Below are 20,000 nucleotides of genomic sequence, written 5' to 3' on the forward strand. Positions count from 1 at the left end.
AAGGAAAAAAAAAAATGGTTTTGATGCTCATTGATCACTTTAGACTCTATTCTATAGGAACACCCCTATTCTATTATTTTGATGCATTACAACTTATATCTATCTCTAGCATTATTTCATAAGCTACAACTTGATTTGGAGAGGATTCGATCAAAAAATGGTCTGGAACAGAAATTTGAACAAAAATTGGAAGTTTTTGTTTGACTCAGATACAAATTCTAGTTTGTTTCTTTAATATAGAATTTCCATTCAGTTCTGAATTTTATTGTTGAATTTTTTTTCATTCCAAATTTTATCAATTTAAAAGAAAAGAAATAAACTTCAATTAAAATTTCATACATTTTATCTTCAATAACATCTTCCAATGATACATCAATCACTGCTAGTTAACGCGAGAGTAACTTGACAGTTATAGCTAAAAGTAAATTATATTCATTATAGACTGGGACTCTTACATACGTTTTGTTGCTGATCCCTAGTGTATGCTAAAACAGAGGAGGTAGAAAGAGGTGGTACTCTTTACCCTTCATGGTGGCATTCTGGTGGGGAAGTTTTTATATCAATATGTATAAATATGTATGTATGTATTGACCGAGACCTTTGGAAATGTGCTGTGCGTGAGAAGACCCGGCAAGCCAAGTGAGATCGTTGCCAGTGCCCCTGGACTGGCTCTTGTGCGGGTGGCACATAAGATGTACCATCCTGAGCGTGACCGTTGCCAGTACCGCCTGACTGGCCTTGTAGGGTTTTCGAGCGAGATCGTTGCCAGTGCCCCTGGACTGGCTCTTGTGCGGGTGGCACATAAAAGACACCATTTCGAGCGTGGCCGTTTTCGTGCGGGTGACACGTAAAAGCACCCACTACACTCTCTGAGTGGTTGGCATTAGGAAGGGCATCCAGCTGTAGAAACTCTGCCAAATTAGATTGGAGCCTGGTGTAGCCATCCGGTTGCACCAGTCCTCAGTCAAATCGTCCAACCCATGCTAGCATGGAAAGCGGACGTTAAACGATGATGATGATGATGATGATATATAGATAGATAGAAAGGACAACAAAAGAAAGAAAGAGACCTCGATATTATGTAAATAGAGGAATTTATCTGTAAAAATATGTGACACTTATTTGGTAGCCATGATAAAACTCCAAGTTTTGGATGCCGGGGTGGGAACCCACGCCAACATCTCTTCAGTTATCCGGCCATTGAAAATTCCTGTGAAAAATGACCGGCTACCGAATAAGTGGCACATATTTTTACAGATCATCATCATCATCATCATCGTTTAACGTCCGCTTTCCATGCTAGCATGGGTTGGACGATTTGACTGAGGACTGGTGAAACCGGATGGCAACACCAGGCTCCAGTCTGATTTGGCAGAGTTTCTACAGCTGGATGCCCTTCCTAACGCCAACCACTCAGAGAGTGTAGTGGGTGCTTTTACGTGTCACCCGCACGAAAACGGCCACGCTCGAAATGGTGTCTTTTATGTGCCACCCGCACAAGCCAGTCCAGGGGCACTGGCAACGATCTCGCTCGAAAATCCTACAGGAGCCAGTCAGGCGGTACTGGCAACGGCCACGCTCAAAATGGTGCATCTTATGTGCCACCCGCACAAGAACCAGTCCAGGGGCACTGGCAACGATCTTACTTGGCTTGCCGGGTCTTCTCACGCACAGCCCATTTCCAAAGGTCTCGGTCCGTAGTCATCGCCTCGGTGAGGCCCAATGTACGAAGGTCTTGCCTCACCACCTCAGCCCAGGTCTTCCTGGGCCTACCTCTTCCACGGGTTCCCTCAACTGTTAGGGTGTGGCACTTTTTCACGCAGCTATCCTCCTCCATTCTCACCACATGTCCATACCAGCGCAATCGTCTCTCTTGCACGCCACAACTGATGCTTCTAATGTTCAGCTTTTCTCTCAAGATACTTACACTCTGACGGGTATTCACATTGACATTACACATCCAACGGAGCATACTGGCTTCATTCCTTGCGAGCTTACGTATGTCCTCAGCAGTTACAGCCCATGTTTCACTGCCATGTAGCATGGTTGTTCGTACGCATGCGTCATACAGTCTGCCTTTTACTCTGAGTGAGAGTCCCTTTGTCGCCAGCAGGGGTAAGAGCTCTCTAAACTTTGCCCAGGCTATTCTTATTCTAGCAGCTACACTTTCAGCGCACCCACCCCCACTACTAACTTGGTCGCCCAGATAGCGGAAGCTATCGACTACCTCTAGTTTTTCACCCTGGAATGAGATAGAAGTTGTTTCCTGTTTGTTTGCAGTCTTTATTGCACCTGAACATCTGCCACAAACAAAAACTAACTTGCTAGTTAACCTGCCTTTGATGTTGCTGCACCTCTTATGTGTCCATAGCTTGCACCGGGTACATCTTATAGAGTTACTACCTACTCCTTTTCTACATACTGAGCAGGGCCATCTACCTGAAGGGGTTTGTGTTTTATCTACCTTCCTACTTATTAGGATTTTGGTTTTAGCTAGGTTGACTCTAAGGCCCTTCAATTCTAGACCTTGCTTCCACACCTGAAACTTCTCCTCTAGTTCTGATAGTGACTCCGCAATTAGGGCAAGGTCATCAGCATAGAGGAGCTCCCAGGGGCAACCTGTCTTGAACTCCTCTGTGATTGCCTGGAGGACTATGGTAAATAATAGGGGGCTGAGGACGGAACCTTGGTGGACCCCTACCTCTACCCGGAATTCATTGCTGTACTCATTTCCAACCCTCACCTTACTGGCCGCATCTCTGTACATGGCTCGCACAGCTCTCACTAGCCATTCTTCTATCCCAAGTTTCCTCATTGACCACCAGATAAGGGATCGGGGGACCCTGTCAAAGGCTTTCTCCATGTCAACGAAAGCCAGGTACAGAGGTTTATCCTTGGCTAGGTATTTCTCTTGCAACTGTCTCACTAGAAATAAGGCATCAGTAGTGCTTTTACCTGGCACGAACCCAAACTGCATCTCATCTAAATTGATTCGCTCCCTAATTAGTTGGGCTATGACCCTCTCTGTAACTTTCATAACCTGATCTAACAGCTTGATGCCTCTGTAATTATTTGTATCTAAAGCGTCCCCTTTACCTTTGTAGCAGTTGACTATGATGCTGCTACACCAGTCATAGGGTATGACTCCTTCGTGTATCACCTGGTTCGTAATACGGGTGACTAGGCTATAGCCAACACTGCCAGATATTTTGAGCATCTCTGCAGTGATTCCTGATGGGCCGGGGGCTTTCCCGGTCTTCATACTCTTAATTGCTTTATCTACCCTGGTACTATCAACTCGGATAGCTGGTCCCTCTATTGGGTCGACATAAGGCAGGCTCTCTTTCTCCCATTCATTCTCTTTATTAAGCAATCTATCGTAGTGGCATCTCCAGACCTCTTTCTTTGCATCCTCATTTAATGCAAGCGTACCATCATCCATGCGAACACATTTCTCTCCTACAACATCACTATTCTCTCTCCTACACTGTCTTGCAACCCGAAATACCTCGAGTCTTTGGTCCTCACGACGCAGAACATTGGCAAATCTTTCCTTATCTGCTTCCCCTCTGGCTAAATAAACCTGTCGCCTAGCCTCCCTTCTGGCACATTGGTACAATTCCCTGCTACCACCGTTCTTCCAGTCCTTCCAAGCTTGTTTCTTTTGTCTAATAGCCCTGTCTACCTCCTTGTTCCACCACCACGTTACTCTGGGTTGGGAGGGGACCTTACACCACCCACAAATCTGGTCGGTGGCTTTCAACAGGTTGTCCCGCAGAAATCTCCAATTGTCTTCCACGTTGTATGATGCTATATCCCCTTCTATTTCGTTAAATGCTTCAAGTAACTTGTCTCTAAGTCTCTGTCCGTTTGCAGGGTCTTTAAGCTTCCACACCCTTCTTCTCCAAGCCTGTCTAATTCTGGGCACCCATTTTGCCTTGATCCCAAAGTCGCTAACTACTAATCTATGTTGTGGGGTACATTCTTCGCCAGGGTAGGTTTTGGCATTTATAAGCCGCCCTCTTTCCCTATTTCTGGCGAGGATGTAGTCGATTTGGCTAGAGTGTCTGCCGGAGCGGTAGGTGACTAGGTGACTGGCAGGTTTCCTGAAGTTGGTATTGCAGACCATAAGATTGGTTGCATCACAGAACTCCAGCAGTCTGGTTCCCTCCTCGTTGCGGGAACCGAAGCCATAGCCTCCATGTATGCCATGGAAGCCCCCAGCACGACGTCCGACATGACCGTTGAAGTCTCCAGCCACAAAGAGAAGGTCCCTGTCACTCGTCGACGAGGTAGTTTGCAAGAGGGTGTCATAGAATTGGTCTTTCAGACCATCTGGTAGCCCAGGTTGAGGTGCATAGGCTGAGATGACAGTAGCTAATCTATGATGAAGCACTAGTCTGATCTTAAGTACTCTGTCACTTACTCTAACGACCTCGATTACCTTATCCACCCATTTCTCCGCTAGAAGTATTCCTACGCCCCCGACCCCGTCAGTGTTCCCTGCCCAGAAAATCTTGTACCTGTGTTCTTTGCCTGTGAGGAACCTTGCAGAACCTCCTCTCCATCTTACTTCCTGGATGCAGCACATATCTACGCATCTCCGTTCAAGCATCTCAACAATTTCACCAGATCTACCTTTCAGCGTACCGACGTTGAGAGTGCCAATCCTAACAGTATGGGTGTTGGGGGTGTGGGCCTGTAATATTTAAAAGGAGAGAAATTCAACACCGTATATTTTTTACATTATTTAATATACGGTGTTGAATTTCTCTCCTTTTAAATGTACAAATTTGAAACCTTGGAAATATAAACAATGAGAACGATCCTTAAGGAATCTAATCAATGATCCTTTGGGGTGAAGTCTTATGCTATATTGGTAACGATTACAAAATTTACTGGAAAATTATATATATATATATATATATGTATATATCATCATCATCATCTAAAGTTGTTCGGTATGTTAAAATAACCTTTTTAGATAAAATTATACAAATATTCTATAATTATAAACATAATTATAATCAGGGGGTCAGCTAATTGCTTTGCCATGCACCAAATTTAGAAATAGCAGTTAAAATACCTTTTCAGCTACCAGTATCAGAAAAGGAATTTTAACTCCTATTTCTAAATTCGGTGCATGACGAAGCAATTAGCTGACCCCCTGATTATAATTATGTTTATAATTATAGAATATTTGTATATATGTGTGTGTGTATATATATATATATATGTAGAGAGAGAGTTTCTACAGCTGGAAGGGCATCCAGCTGTAAAAACTCTGCCAGATCAGATTGGAGTCTAGTGTAGCCATCTGGTTCGCCAGTCCCCAGTCAAATCGTCCAACCCATGCTAGCACAGAAAGCAGACGTTAAATGATGATGATGATGATATATATAAAATCCTGGACTAGGCATGGGCAACCTTCCTTTAGTGAGAAGTGGAATGCATGAGCCATGGCTCATTATCAAGGTGAGCTGCACTGCTAAAATAATTCAAGTTAATTTCTCATTAGGTTTGCCATTCAGAAAGTCCTATGGCTTAGGGTTTCCCATAACTGACTTAGATCATACTCTTTTTTTACATACATCTAAGTATCTCATCTGTTAGACCAGTGGTTCTCAGTTGGGGTCTATATGACCCTTGGGGATCATATAAGATTTTGTTGTTAAATTTATCTGTAATAAATTGGTTATGCTTCTAGGTGCAGGAGTGGCTGTGTCGTAAGAAGCTTGCTTCCCAATCACATGGTTCTGGGTTCAGTGCCACTGCATGGCATCTTGGGCAAGTGTCTTCTACTATAGCCTTGGGCCAACCAAAGCCTTGTGAGTGGATTTGCTAGACGAAAACTGAAAGAGTGGATTTGCTAGATGAAAACTGAAAGAGTGGATTTGCTAGACGAAAACTGAAAGAGTGGATTTGCTAGACGAAAACTGAAAGAAGCTCCCTGTTCCTGCATTTTCTTACATATTTTCACTTCTCACCATCTAGCATAAAGCTGCCTCTCTCTCTATTTTAGTCTCACTTAGTTGAGGGGTATCTTAATCTCATGAGTTACGTGGTGACCTCACTAGTGTTGGTGCCACAGAAAAATCACTCTGTATGTCTTGAAAAGTAGTTAGTTTTAAGAGAAATATGCAGCTGTAAAAACCTCACCAAAACAGACACTGGGGCATGACAAAGTTCTTCAGCTTGTTTCGCTGAGGTTGGCTTTGCCTTTCATCCTTTTGGGGTCGATAAATTAAGTACCAGTTATGTACTGAAGTTGATCAAATCGACTGGCCCCCTCCACCAAAATTCTGGGCCTTTTGCCTAGAGTATAAAAAAAAAGTTCTCCAGCTTGTTGGATCCTGTTGAACCATCCAGCTTATGCTAGCATAGAAGATAGATATAAAATTAAGATAATGATGGTGATGATGATGTTATGTTTGAGTGTGCATGTATAACTGTATATGTATGTATGTAAATTTGAATATTGGCAGAAATAAATTATTAGTATTATGTTTGCCCATGCGTATACACACTCACACCATATCCCACACATACATGCACACACACACATACATGTAATATATATATGTGCATATATGTGTTAGTGTGTGTGTGTGTGTGTATGTGTACTTATATATTTCTATATGTACACACAACATTTAACATATTTAAATGAAGTTTTCATATTGGTTTCCAATTTTTATTTCTAGATGCCCATAAACTGTAGAAGCATTGCTTTCTAAGAATGGATTCCCATATGCTGACATCAAGGCTGGTTCCATTTATACAATATCCATAATGTTACTTACTTTGGTAAAGTTGTTCTCTCTCATAGATGAGAATTCTGTGAAAGCCAACATTAAATCTATGACCACACTGAATTAAAAGTACATTAAAATGGTATCATAGGACCGTCACTGATTCACAAATCAACACAACAACTATTTAACCATTGCCACTGACATCAGCTGAAACACAATAAATATCAAAGATTTTCGAAAACTTATTTGATACAAAGATTCTGGAAGAAAAGATTTTTGAGGGTATATGAGACAGTTAATTACACAAAAGTAGTAACTGACATAAAGACCAATAGATCAAACTGAATATTGTTAATACTTGACAGAATTACTCAGCTGGGTAGCAAAATAATTTGGCAATATTCAGATGGATAATGGGATAAAACAGTGATAATTAGGCCATAGGCAAATTTGTTGACACCAAACTGGGTGGCACGATATTTAGGTTCCAACCAATGAGGTGACTAAACAAATAGGTACTACTCAACTGAATGATTTGACAAATTCCTGTTGTTTAGTCCCAAATCAACCATGACCATGCAGATTGATGATCACTGACAATTCAGCCATAACCATCCAAGCATTTTTCTTGAGTAGTGTACTCTGAACTACATTATCCTATGTGGCCTTTGTTAAGATGGTAGTTTGTGATTTGAGGAACATTTGACAGCTATTTCCAGCAAGTTGACCTACTGTGTAGGGTTTGATGACAACTAGGTAATATTCAGAAACGTGACATAGCTAGTGAACAACATTAAATTGGTTGATTTAGCAACTGTGCAGTTTCTGATTGTCTGACACGAGAATTGGGTGACGGTGCATGAGATATGGTTTGGTATTTGAATTGTTAATTATAAACTGAAAAAGAATTTTAACCTGCCATTGGAACAGATATGAAGCCCCAAGGTCACTATGAATAGCTGAATACACTGTGTACTCATTGTTTATCATAATACTTTTGAATCAGCTCTGCTCAATGTTTACTGTTTAAGCTGTTTATAGAGAGAAAGGTCAATGAATGAACATGTAAAGTGAGAAGTTTATTAGTTGAAATCTATCAACAAAATTGTTGGATATTAATTAACTAACTGTGAAAGTGTTGCTGGAAAATCCCTGCTTTAGAAAAAGGTTGTAGCAGAAAATCTGAAACATTTAATCTGAAAATGAAGTGGAAAATAGCAACAATTTCAATTTGCTTGTTTATTTTCTTTAAAGATTTCAGGCCATCAGAATCGTACATTACGGCCTACTTAATGGCTCCAGAGTGGAAGAATCTAACAGCAGAACAAGTAAACAATGAAGTTTATCCAGTCTGGGTTTACACCAACTTGGTCTGTTTGCTTGTAATACTGTTAGTGACTGACTTTCTGAGGTATAAGATTATCATAGTCATTGCTGCACTGTGTTATGTTACAACCTGGTTTCTGCTTCTTTTTGGCGAAGGCGTACCATTAATGCAACTAATGCAAGGAACTTTTGGTTTTGCTACTGCAAGTCAAGTTGCACATACCTCTTATTTATTTTCGAGTGTGGATCCGAAATATTTTCGACAAATATCTAGTTACATCCACAGCTGTTCTCTGGCCAGCAGATTTTGTGCTGCTTGTCTCGCTCAAGTTTTGGTATCTTTAGTTAAAACGAATTATTTTATTTTAAATGTTATTTCGACGGCAAGTGTTTGTATAGCACTTGTCATATCCCTTGCTCTTCCAAGTGTCTCTACTTCTTTTTATTTTACTCCAAACCCCAAATCCCAAAATCAAAATGACTATCTAAAGAATTCTAAGGGAAATGTAAATGAAGAAGAAATCCAAAAGCTAAGCTGTGACAATTCTAAAATAGATGAAGATATTACTTCAGAAGGAACTAACTCTGAAAAACCAAAAATACCTGAAAAACTTTTAAAAGAACCAGACTCAGTGCTATTTAAACCAGGAACTGAGAAGGAATTTGATCAGCATTCACCTGGTTCAGTACCAGAGGTTGTATCGAAGAATGAGGCAGTAGAAATTGTAATCAACGACATGCAACCCAAAAAATTAGCTGATACAAATACAATTAAAGATAGATTTAAGGCAGGTTTGAGACAGATGTGGAATGATTTTCAGAAAGCTTACAAAAATCAAAGAAATCTTACGTGGTCATTTTGGTGGGTGGTTGTCGTATGTGGCAAGACGCATATTGGAAATTATATCCAGAGTTTATATGAAGACATTGAACCAAATCCTATGAGTAATACAAGTTACAATGCTGCTATTGATGCAGCTGCTCTAGCAACATGTGAGTATATACTGGGGGGTAGGGGGCTTCGTTTTAATTTTTGTTGCTGTATTGTTATCATCGTTATAGTCATCATTGTTGTTGTTGTCAATGTCATTGTGATCATTATCACCACTACCACCACCATCATCATCAATATCCTCATCACCATCATCATCACCAGTAGTAGCACTATCACCGCTACCACCACCACGACCATGATCACCATGAAAATGATCGCCACCACCGCGGGTGGGAGGTGACACCACCCTTCCTGCACATGCGTAAAAATGTTTGCTCTGGTAGGTCATGTCAGTTTCCGGTTGTTATGCTTAGAGTACGTGTGTGTAGTGTGCACTCGTAAGATTTTTGTTTTCACTGATTGCATTGAAAAGAGATATTCCATCAAGTTTTGCCAAAAGCTTGGTGATACTCAAGCTCAAACAATGCAGAAAATTCAGCAGGCCTTTGGTGATGATGCCATGGGCAAAACTCAGATAACAGAGTGGTACAACTGCTTCAAACATGGCTGCACCTCAGCAAGGCATGCTCAGGAAGGCCGTTCACAACCCAGAACAAGGAGATGGTTGACAAGGTTTGGTGAGTAGTCATGGAAGACCTTTGTGTAACAATCCAGGAAATAGCTCCATTTTAATGGAATATTTGTGCATGTGGAGAGTGTCAATGAAATTAGTCCTCAAAGTACTGGAAAAGCAGCAGAAGCAATTAATTCTGCATGGAAATCGCTCAGGACATGCTGGGCTGTGCAAAGCATGACCCAAACTTTATGAAGACCATCAACACTGGTGATCAGACATGGGTTTATAGTCTCTGCTCAATGCATACAGTCATCTTGTGTGATAATGAAAATCTGACAAACGCACATTACATGTCTGTACTTTGGGTTTAACAACTGGGAACTGATGAGGCCTATTGGTGTGAAAATGTTCACACATGCACAAGAAGGTTGGCGTTACCTTCTACTTGAATGATTTTTGCTCCAGCAGCATTAATTTTGACCGGAGAAATGAATGTCGGATATTTTTTTAACACACCTTGTATTACTTGCTGTTGTATATCATCTTTGAAAAACACCCTCTTTCAGACAATGTGTATTATTAACACACTAGCACTCTTGATTCATTATCATAAGGCACTAGTGATTGAAGGGACACCACCAGGTCAAAATATCTGTGTTTCAAAGTGAGAATACCTATGTCATGTAAGGAGACAAGGTAGAAGAATCATTGACACACTGGACAAAATGCATAGTGGCATTTCATTTCAGGTGTCTTTACATTCTGAGTTTAAATTTTGCCGATGCTGACTTTGCTTTTCATCCTTTGAGCACTGGGTATAATGGAATCAACTAGCCCGCCCACTCAAAATTAGTAGAAAGGATATTATTAAATCAAGTGTGTTGTCACCACACATTGTCTGAAAGGAAGGAGGTGTTCTTTGTAGATAACAATGATTAATGTATTCACAATTAAATGTGTTGGAATGTATTAAGAATGAAAAAGTATGTCATAGTGGTTAGATATGTATGTATGTACATATGTATCAAGTCATACCATAAGTTCTGTCCGAATTTTGAATAAAGAAAACAAGTAATCAAATGTTATATTTAATTGAAATTTAATCATCAATGTACTTTCCCTGATTATCTATAACTTCCTTCCATCTATTTACAAGCTTTTTAATCCCATCAATGTAAAACTCTTTTGGCTTCAAAGTGAAGAACTCTGAAATGTCTGTTTCACCCTCCTCCTGGCTTGCGAAAGTTATGTCCCCCAAATGATTCTGTAAACTATGAAACAAATAGTAGTCTGAAGGAGCAAGGTCGGAAGAATAAGGTGGATGAGGAATTTTTTCCCAACCAAGCTCTTCGATCTTCTGTGATGTGATCTTTGCAGTGTGAGGTCGTGCATTGTCCTGATGAAACATCACTCCTTTATGATTCACTAAAGCGGGTGTTTTTTTCTTCAAAGCTTGGTTCAAACACTCTAATTGCTGACAGTAGACTTGAGCATTGATTGTTGCATTAGGTGGTAACAATTCAAAGTGAATTACTCCTTTGCAATCCCACCAGATAGAGAGAAGAACCTTTTTTCAATGAAGTTCCCCTCTCGTTTGTGGCTGAGCTTTTTCCTTTCTACCAAGCCACTGTTTACGACGTTTAACATTTCGATAGAAGATCCATTTCTCATCACCAGTCACAAGTCTATCCAAAAAGGGTGAAATGAGTTCACGAGAATGGAGAGATGAGCAGATGTCAACTCGGGATTTGCGGTTGCTTTCGAACAATTCATGAGGCACCCATTTTCCAAGCTTAGGAACCTTTCCAAGTTGTTGAAGGTGTCAATGAACAGTAGTATGGTTTGAACTAATCTTTATTGCCATTTCTTCAACTGATAATGCAGGATTTTCTTCAAGTAATGCCTCAAGGAGCTTATCATCAAACTCAATTGGATGTCCTGTTCAATCTTCATCTTCGAGGCTGAAATCTCCACTTCTGAATTTTGCAAACCATCTTCTGCAGGTTCTTTCATTCAAGCATTCTTTCCCATAAACTGAGTGTTTCGAGTCTCTTCGGCTGCAGAGTTTCCTTTTTTGTATTCACAAAGCATTATGTACCTTAAATGAACTTTGGATACTTCCATGTTAGAAAGGGTTTTAATCAAAGAAATTTTAATTCTATTATTCTGTAAAATAATATTTAATTAGTTTAAATATACACAAATGCATAAAAATAATTTTAAATTCCATTAGACATTCTAAAATATTATTAAATTTCATTCAATTTAAAAAAAGGTAAAATTGGACAGAACTTATGGAATGACCTGATATATGTGTGTGTGCATTTATATCTAATACAAAAGAAAATATGTAAAATAGTAACATTATTCATATGATTCAATTGTTGTGTCTGCTGTAAACCATATAAATGTGCTAACCTTACACCAAAGCATCATCACAAAATTTTACATAGGCATATGATCAGAAATGCTTGGGGAGAGAACAGTTAATTATGTCACCACTAGTTCTTAACTGTCTTTTATATATCATTAACTGTGGAAGGGTGGAGGTGCAATGGCCCAGTAGTTAGGCAGCGGTCATAGGATCGCAGTTTCGATTCCCAGACCGGGCGTTGTGAGTGTTTATTGAGCGAAAACACCTAAAGCTCCACGAGGCTCCAGCAGGGGATGGTGGCGAACCCTACTGTACTCTTCCACCACAACTTTCTCTCACTCTTACTTCCTGTCTCTGTTGTAGCTGTAATTCAAAGGGTCAGCCTTGTCACACTGTGTCAAGCTGAATGTCCCTGAGAACTACGTTAAGGGTACATGTGTCTGTGGAGTGCTCATCCACTTGCACGTTAATTTCACGAGCAGGCTGTTCCGTTGATTGGATCAACTGGAACCCTCGACGTTGTAAGTGACGGTGTGCCAACAACAACAACAACTATGGAAGGAGGATAGAAGGTAAGGATGTCATCAGTGGAATTTGAACTCAAAATATAAAAGACCTCAGCTAAATACTGCAAGGCAGTTTGACAAATTAACAACTATAATGATTATTTCCAGCTGGCAAAAGGTCAATATCTGTAAAGAAGAGCTATGATTAATTGACTTAACCCCATTTTGTTTTTTACTGGTATACCTTCTTATCAATGTCAGAGTGGATGAAAGACAAAATTAACTCAAGTTAGGTTTAATACCAATATGCTTAGATGACAAGGTATTTAATTTGCCTGGCTCTGCCAACTTGTTTTTCTCGTTATCTCAAAAGTTATCAAATTAGACTACAATTAGACTCAATAGTTATCAAATTAGACTACAAGCATAAAAGACTACAATCACGAAGTAGATATCTCTCCTACAATATAGTAATAGACTCCTAGTATTTATTTTTTTTACCATGCTGGGTGGAACGATAAAATCAGCTCTACATTTTCTGTCATTCTATCAATTTGTTAATAATCATAAGAGAAACATAAATTGTAATGGTAGTAGCAGTAGCAGAGGTGATTGTAGTAGTAGTACTCATAGAAGAAACTGAAGTAGCAGAAGCAGTATTAATGATAATGATAATAATGATTCCTACTATGGATACAAGACCTGAAATTTTGGGGCAGAGAATTAATAGTATTAATAGTATTCAACTGGTATTTATTTTATCAGCCCTGAGAGGATGAAAGGCATAGTCGGCCTCAGTAGAATTTTAGCACAAAACAAAGCTGGAAGAAATGCTACTAAGCATTTTGTCCAGCATGCTAATAATTCTGCCTGCTTGCCGCCTTGATAATTATTATGGTAATCTACTCTACAAGGCCTGAAATTTTTGGGGAGGGTGCTGGTAGATGACATTGGCTGCAGTGGTCAACTCAAAGGATGAAAGGATGAAGTCAGTCTTGTTGGAATTTGAATTTCAATTTCTGTCTCTCAAATTCACTCACAAAGCTTTGGTCAATGATGGTAGAAGACACTTTCCCAGGGGCTGTGCAATAGGACTGATCCTGAAACCATATAATTGTAAAGCAAGTCTTTAACCACTCAGCCATGCCTGTGCCTATATTTGTATATTTATATTTCTTATATAAACTACTTTTTCTTCTCTTACCTCATTCATTCTGATATTGTCATTTTTCTTTCTTATGTTTTGGAATCAGGTGCTGCTTCTTCTTTTGGTGTTGGATTTGTGAAAATTGATTGGAACAGTTATGAAAATGTGCTTCTTTTTAGTGTTAATGTCATAATATCAGCTCTGATGATTGTGATGGCTCATGCTACCAAAATATGGCTAGCTTATATGTGTTATATAATCATACGTATTAGCTACCATACAGTACTCACCATAGCAACGTAAGTGTGTTCATTCAATCTTTGATATTTTATTACCTGCTTTTAACCAGTGGCTACTTTCCAGCCATGCTTTTTATCAGATTGTACTCTACACTATCTGTTATTGCACAATTTTTGCTTTATTTAAAGCACAGTACTGTGTGTTATAAGAATATGTTAGTCAATGTATTCCTTTGCTTGTTTTGATCATTTGACTGCAACCATGCCATTGCACCATTTTCTGGTACTCTAGTTGATCATATCAACCCTATCACTTATTCCTGTTTTATCAATCACCAATTTATCAAACCAATATAAACATAAAGATGTACATGAACAGAAATATACATATATGTACACACACACACACACACACACACATATAGATGTGAGAGTGGCTGTGTGATAAGAAGGTTGCTTCCCAACCACATGGTTCTGGGTTCAGTCCCACTGCATGGCACCTTGGGCAAGTGTCTTCTACTATAGCCTCGTGCCAACCAAAGCCTTGTGATTGGATTTGCTAGCCGGAAACTGAAAGAAGCCCATCGTGTATATATATATATATATATATATATATACAGGGTGCAGTGAATATATTGTTATCTAAATTATGCAAAATTAAAAATAACAGTCATCGCATTTTGACAGATATATTTATCAAAATTACATAGAAACATTTTTAAATACTAAAGAGTAAATTCATTCAATAAAAGCGCCATTGGCTTCAACCACAGCCGCCAGACGACCTTTGAAATTTCCTGCAACTCTTCTGGATGGTCTCCTTGTTTAAGTTGGTGAATGCTGCTATAATCCTTGCCTTCAGTTCATCTTTGATGTTACAAGGAGTTTTTGTTTTGCTGGTCTCTCACTTAGCTGTGCTCCACACATAATAATCAAAGGAGAACAATATGAAATGAAGTGTTTTGCTAAAGAACATGTGTCACTGATCCAGTAATTCAGACCACAATCTAATCACCATGAATGCAACACCATAACCACTAAGCCATGTGTCTCCACATATCTGCATAAACTTACATGTTTTATATATATATATATATATATATATATACACACATACACACACACACATATATATTGATATATATCGTCGTCGTCGTCGTTTAACGTCCGCTTTCCATGCTAGCATGGGTTGGACGATTTGACTGAGGACTGGTGAAACCAGATGGCTACACCAGGCTCCAATCTGATTTGGCAGAGTTTCTACAGCTGGATACCCTTCCTAACGCCAACCACTCAGAGAGTGTAGTGGGTGCTTTTACGAGTCACCCGCACGAAGGCCAGTCAGCCGGTACTGGCAACGGCCATGCTGATCTCGCTCGAAAAAACCTCATGTGTCACCCGCACCTCATGTGGCACTTTTTCACACAGATATCCTCATCCATTCTCGCTACATGACCATACCAGCGCAGTTGTCTCTCTTGCACACCACAACTGATGCTTCGTAAGTTCAACTTTTCTCTCAAGGTACTGATACTCTGTCTAGTATGCACACTGACATTACACATCCATCGGAGCATACTGGCTTCATTCCTTGCAAGCCTACGCATGTCCTCAGCAGTCACGGCCCATGTTTCACTGCCATGAAGCATGGCTGTTCGTACACATGCGTCATACAATCTGCCTTTTACTCTGAGAGAGAGACCCTTTGTCACCAGCAGAGGTAAGAGCTCTCTGAACTTTGCCCAGGCTATTCTAATTCTAGCAGCTACACTTTCAGCGCACCCACCTCCACTGCTAATTTGATCACCAAGATAGCGGAAGCTATCAACCACTTCTAGTTTTTCTCCCTGGAATGTGGCAGAAGTTTTCTGCACATTCCCAGTATTTATAGCTCCAGAACATCTGCTGCAAACAAAAACTAACTTCCTAGTTAACCTTCCTTTGATATTGCTGCACCTCTTATGTGTCCATAGTTTGCACTGGGTGCATCTTATAGAGTTACTTCCCACTCCTTTTCTACAGATCGAGCAGGGCCATCTACCCGAAGGGGTTTGTGTTTTGTCTGCCTTCCTACTTATGAGGACTTTGGTTTTAGCTAGGTTGACTCTAAGGCCCTTCGATTCTAGTCCTTGCTTCCACACCTGAAACTTCTCCTCTAATTGTGATAGTGACTCAGCAATTAGGGCAAGCTCATCAGCATAGAGGAGCTCCCAGAGGCATCCTGTCTTGAATTCCTCTGTTATAGCCTGGAGAACTATGATAAATAGGAGGGGGCTGAGGACAGAACCTTGGTGGACCCCTACCTCCACCCGGAATTCTTCACTGTACTCTCTGCCAACCCTCACCTTACTGACAGAGTTTCTGTACATGGCTCGCACAGCTCTCACTAACCATTCTTCTATCCCTAGTTTCCTCATTGACCACCAAATGAGAGATCGGGGGACCCTGTCAAAAGCTTTCTCCATATCAATGAAAGCCAGGAACAGAGGTTTATCCTTGGCTAGGTATTTCTCCTGAAGCTGTCTTACCAGAAATATAGCATCAGTGGTGCTTTTCCCAGGCACGAACCCAAACTGCATCTCATCTAAACTAACTCGCTCCCTAAGCAGTTGAGCTATGACCCTCTCCGTGACTTTCATTACCTGATCTAAAAGCTTGATACCTCTGTAATTATTTGTATCTAAAGCGTCACCTTTACCTTTGTAGCAGTTGACTATGGTGCTGCTACACCAGTCATTGGGTATGACTCCTTCGTGTATCACCTGGTTCATAATACGAGTGACTAGGCTATGGCCGACACTGCCAGATATTTTGAGCATCACTGCAGTGATTCCTGATGGGCCGGGGGCTTTCCCTGTCTTCATACTCTTAATTGCTTTATCTACCATGGTACTGTCAACTCGGATAGCTGGTCCCTCTGTTGGGTCGACATACGGCAGGCTCTCTTTCTCCCATTCATTTTCTTTATTAAGCAATCTATCGTAGTGGCATCTCCAGACCTCTTTCTTTGCAGCCTCATTTAGAGCAAGCGTACCATCATCCATGCGAACACATTTCTCTCCTACTACATCACTATTCTCTCTCCTACACTGTCTTGTCTTTCTCCCTATTCATTGAACTGTTCGGTCAGTCTGCAATTGCATGTATTTATATTAGCATGTATGTATACATGTATGCATGAGTATATGTCACCATAAGTGCTACTTTTAGCAAAGAAATAAAATCCCATCGCTAAAGCCATGATAACAACAATGGTAAAGAGTTGCATGTTGAATTTTGAAAAGTCTTTGATACCTATGCACACATGTATGCTCTGCATGTATATGTATGCATCTATGTGTGTGTGTGTATCTCCATGTACATATGTATGTATGCGTGAATGTATGTATGTATGTATGTGTTTGTGTGTGTATCTCCATGTATGTATGCATGTATGTATATATGTATGTGTATGTATGTATGCATATATGTATGTATATCTGCATGTATGCATGCATGTATGTATGTATATATGTATATATGTATGTGTGTGTGTATGTATGTGTGTGTATCTGCATATATTTATGTATGTGTATGTGTGTATGTATATGTGTGTATCTGCATGTGTGTGTGTGTGTGTATATGTGTATGTATGCGTACATGTATGTATGTGTGTTTGCATGTATATTGCATATATATGTATGTGTGTGCATTTTGTATGTATGTCTTCTTGTGTGTAAGTATTTAGTATATAAATATGCATGCATGTATATGTGTGTGTGTGTATGCATGCATGTATACTTGCACGTGTGTGTATTTATACATGAATATATGTCTATATATGTATGTATGCATACATGAGTATATCTGCATGCATCTTCTTCTCTACCTATCATCCTCTTTATCAACCTAACTTGCCCTCCATCAATTCATCCATTCATCTATCTATCCATAGATAAATAGATAGACTCTTCCGTTCATACATGCTTATACACACACACACACAAGTACATACACTTTCCCTCTGACATTCTTGCACACATACACACACACACGAGGAGAATTTTTCTTCGTCTCAGATGAACACGAGCTACAGAGCAAACAGAACAGTCCATCGCATGCACACATGCACTGTTTTGACTCAGTCGAGCATCTTTCTACAGGCATCAATAAACACGTACATTCTGACAGCCTGCTTAGTATATTTTGATGACATCTAATTAGCAAGAGCGTTTGATGAATCTAATGAACACAGATACAAAGGAAAATTAAGATTAGGAAAAAAAAAAAACATGTTAGCAATTTTTTTAATGCAAATACTGTTTACAGTATTTTTATAGTTATGTATGATTATAAAATCTGTGTATGCATACACACATGTATGTATATATGTATACTATATATATATATATATATATATATATATGTGCATATATACATACTATATATGTATGTATTTATATATATATACATTTTTTCGTTTTTATTGTTTAACGTCCGCTTTCCAGGCTAGCATGGGTTGGATGATTTGACTGAGGACTGGTGAACCAGATGGCTACACCAGGCTCCAGTCTGATTTGGCAGAGTTTCTACAACTGGATGCCCTTCCTAACGCCAACCCCTTTGAGAGTGTAGTGAGTGCTTTTACGTGCCACCAGCACGAAGGCCAGTCAGGAGGTACTGGCAATGGCCACACTCGAAATGGTGTATTTAAATGCACAGAAGCCAGTCCAGCGGCACTGGCAACAATCTTGCTTGAATGAGTTTTCACGTGCCAGGGACGTGAAGCTGCGGCACAAGTGCCAGGAAGGTGATGCTGGTAATACATTGACAGATGGAGTTGGCAGATTATTTGTAGGGAAATGGAAATGACTAGATAACTTACTTGAGGTGATGGCTATTTCAGCTTGCAAACCACACTGATTGATGCACTGTATGGACTGTTTTTTTAAGCCTCTTCTGCAGACTGTGTCCTGAAAAATTGACAGCAACCACCTCTTCATGCTGGAGGTTTTAACAAAGATTTTGGATATTTTTCCAATGACTTTTCTGGCATAAGCAAGGGATATTTATCCCCACTTAAACATAGATGTTCTGTTAGAACAAACTATGCTATGGTAGATAAAATAAGAGAAATTCTCATATAGATTTTTTGTGCAAAATGCACTCTTATTTATATCAGTAGCTGGGAGATAAATCCATGCCATCTGCTGTACCAAGACAACCAGATCATGTTATTTTGATCTTCCTTGGTTTTGTCAATGATGGATGCTCAATTGCTAGAGATAACAGTGACTCATCGTTGTGATATGATTGTGTCACATGGAATGAAAAAGGATTTAGTTATCTTGAGTTCTGTGGTACAAATAACATGACTATTTGCAAATCCAGTATCAGAAAACTGGTTACTCAGCTTGATGTGTCTTTTTAATCACAGCAAACCATCAGGATTTTCGGTCCCCTGTCATGGGTTACCCGTGCCAGTGACACGTGTGTGGCACACAAGCTGGTGACACATGTGAGACACCTGTGATGTGCCTCATAGCCAGTGCTGCTGGCATGTGAAAGGCATCCGTGCCAGTGACTCATGAGGTACATGTGCTAGTGACACATGTGAGGCACCTGTGCTGGTGACATGCAAAAGGCACCCGTGCCAGTGGCGCACAAAATGTACTCATATCAGTGACATATAAAAGGAACTCCTACTGATGACACATAAAAAGCATCTGTGCTGGTGATATGTTAAAAGCACCCCTGCCGGTGACATGTGAGAGATACCCAGTGCTTTTGTCTTTGTTTATATATCATTCTAGTTCAACAAATCTACTATATATTTCTACATTTATATTGATTCCAAATGTTGGTGCAAAGCCACCAATTTCGGGGGAAGGGGTAAGTTGATTACATTGACCCCAGTGCTCAAATAGTATTTACTTAATCAACCCGGAAAGGATGAAAGGCAAAATCAATCTCAGCGGAATTTGAACTCAGAACAAGAAGAGGGACGAAATACTACTAAGCATTTTGCCTGGTGTGCTAACCATTCTGCCAGCTCACCACCTTTTACTACATTCATATTGATAGAGAAGAAAATAGAGAAATGTAAAAGAGTGTAATATTATTCAGTGCCGCATATACTATGATATATTACATCATGAACTAA

The 20,000-nt window shown here is 39.9% G+C and overlaps 1 protein-coding gene across 3 annotated transcripts in view; it reads left to right on the plus strand.

Moving 5' to 3' along the window:
* Window positions 1-20,000, plus strand: part of LOC106869169 (thiamine transporter 1) — a 108,087-nt gene that overhangs the window by 29,625 nt on the left and 58,462 nt on the right. For 2 of the 3 annotated variants that reach the window (XM_089358363.1, XM_089358362.1), the window contains exons 1-2: window positions 6,701-9,074; window positions 13,726-13,918. In XM_089358363.1, the coding sequence (XP_089214489.1) occupies window positions 7,958-9,074; window positions 13,726-13,918 (1,310 nt within the window). In that variant the 5' untranslated portion in view covers window positions 6,701-7,957. Of the gene's footprint in view, window positions 1-6,700; window positions 9,075-13,725; window positions 13,919-20,000 lie in introns of those variants that run through there. The other variant, XM_014915274.3, reaches the window with a different exon arrangement.

This window comes from Octopus bimaculoides, chromosome 10 (genome assembly GCF_046866305.1).
Source record: "Octopus bimaculoides isolate indiv1 chromosome 10, ASM4686630v1, whole genome shotgun sequence".
Lineage (NCBI taxonomy): Eukaryota > Metazoa > Mollusca > Cephalopoda > Octopoda > Octopodidae > Octopus > Octopus bimaculoides.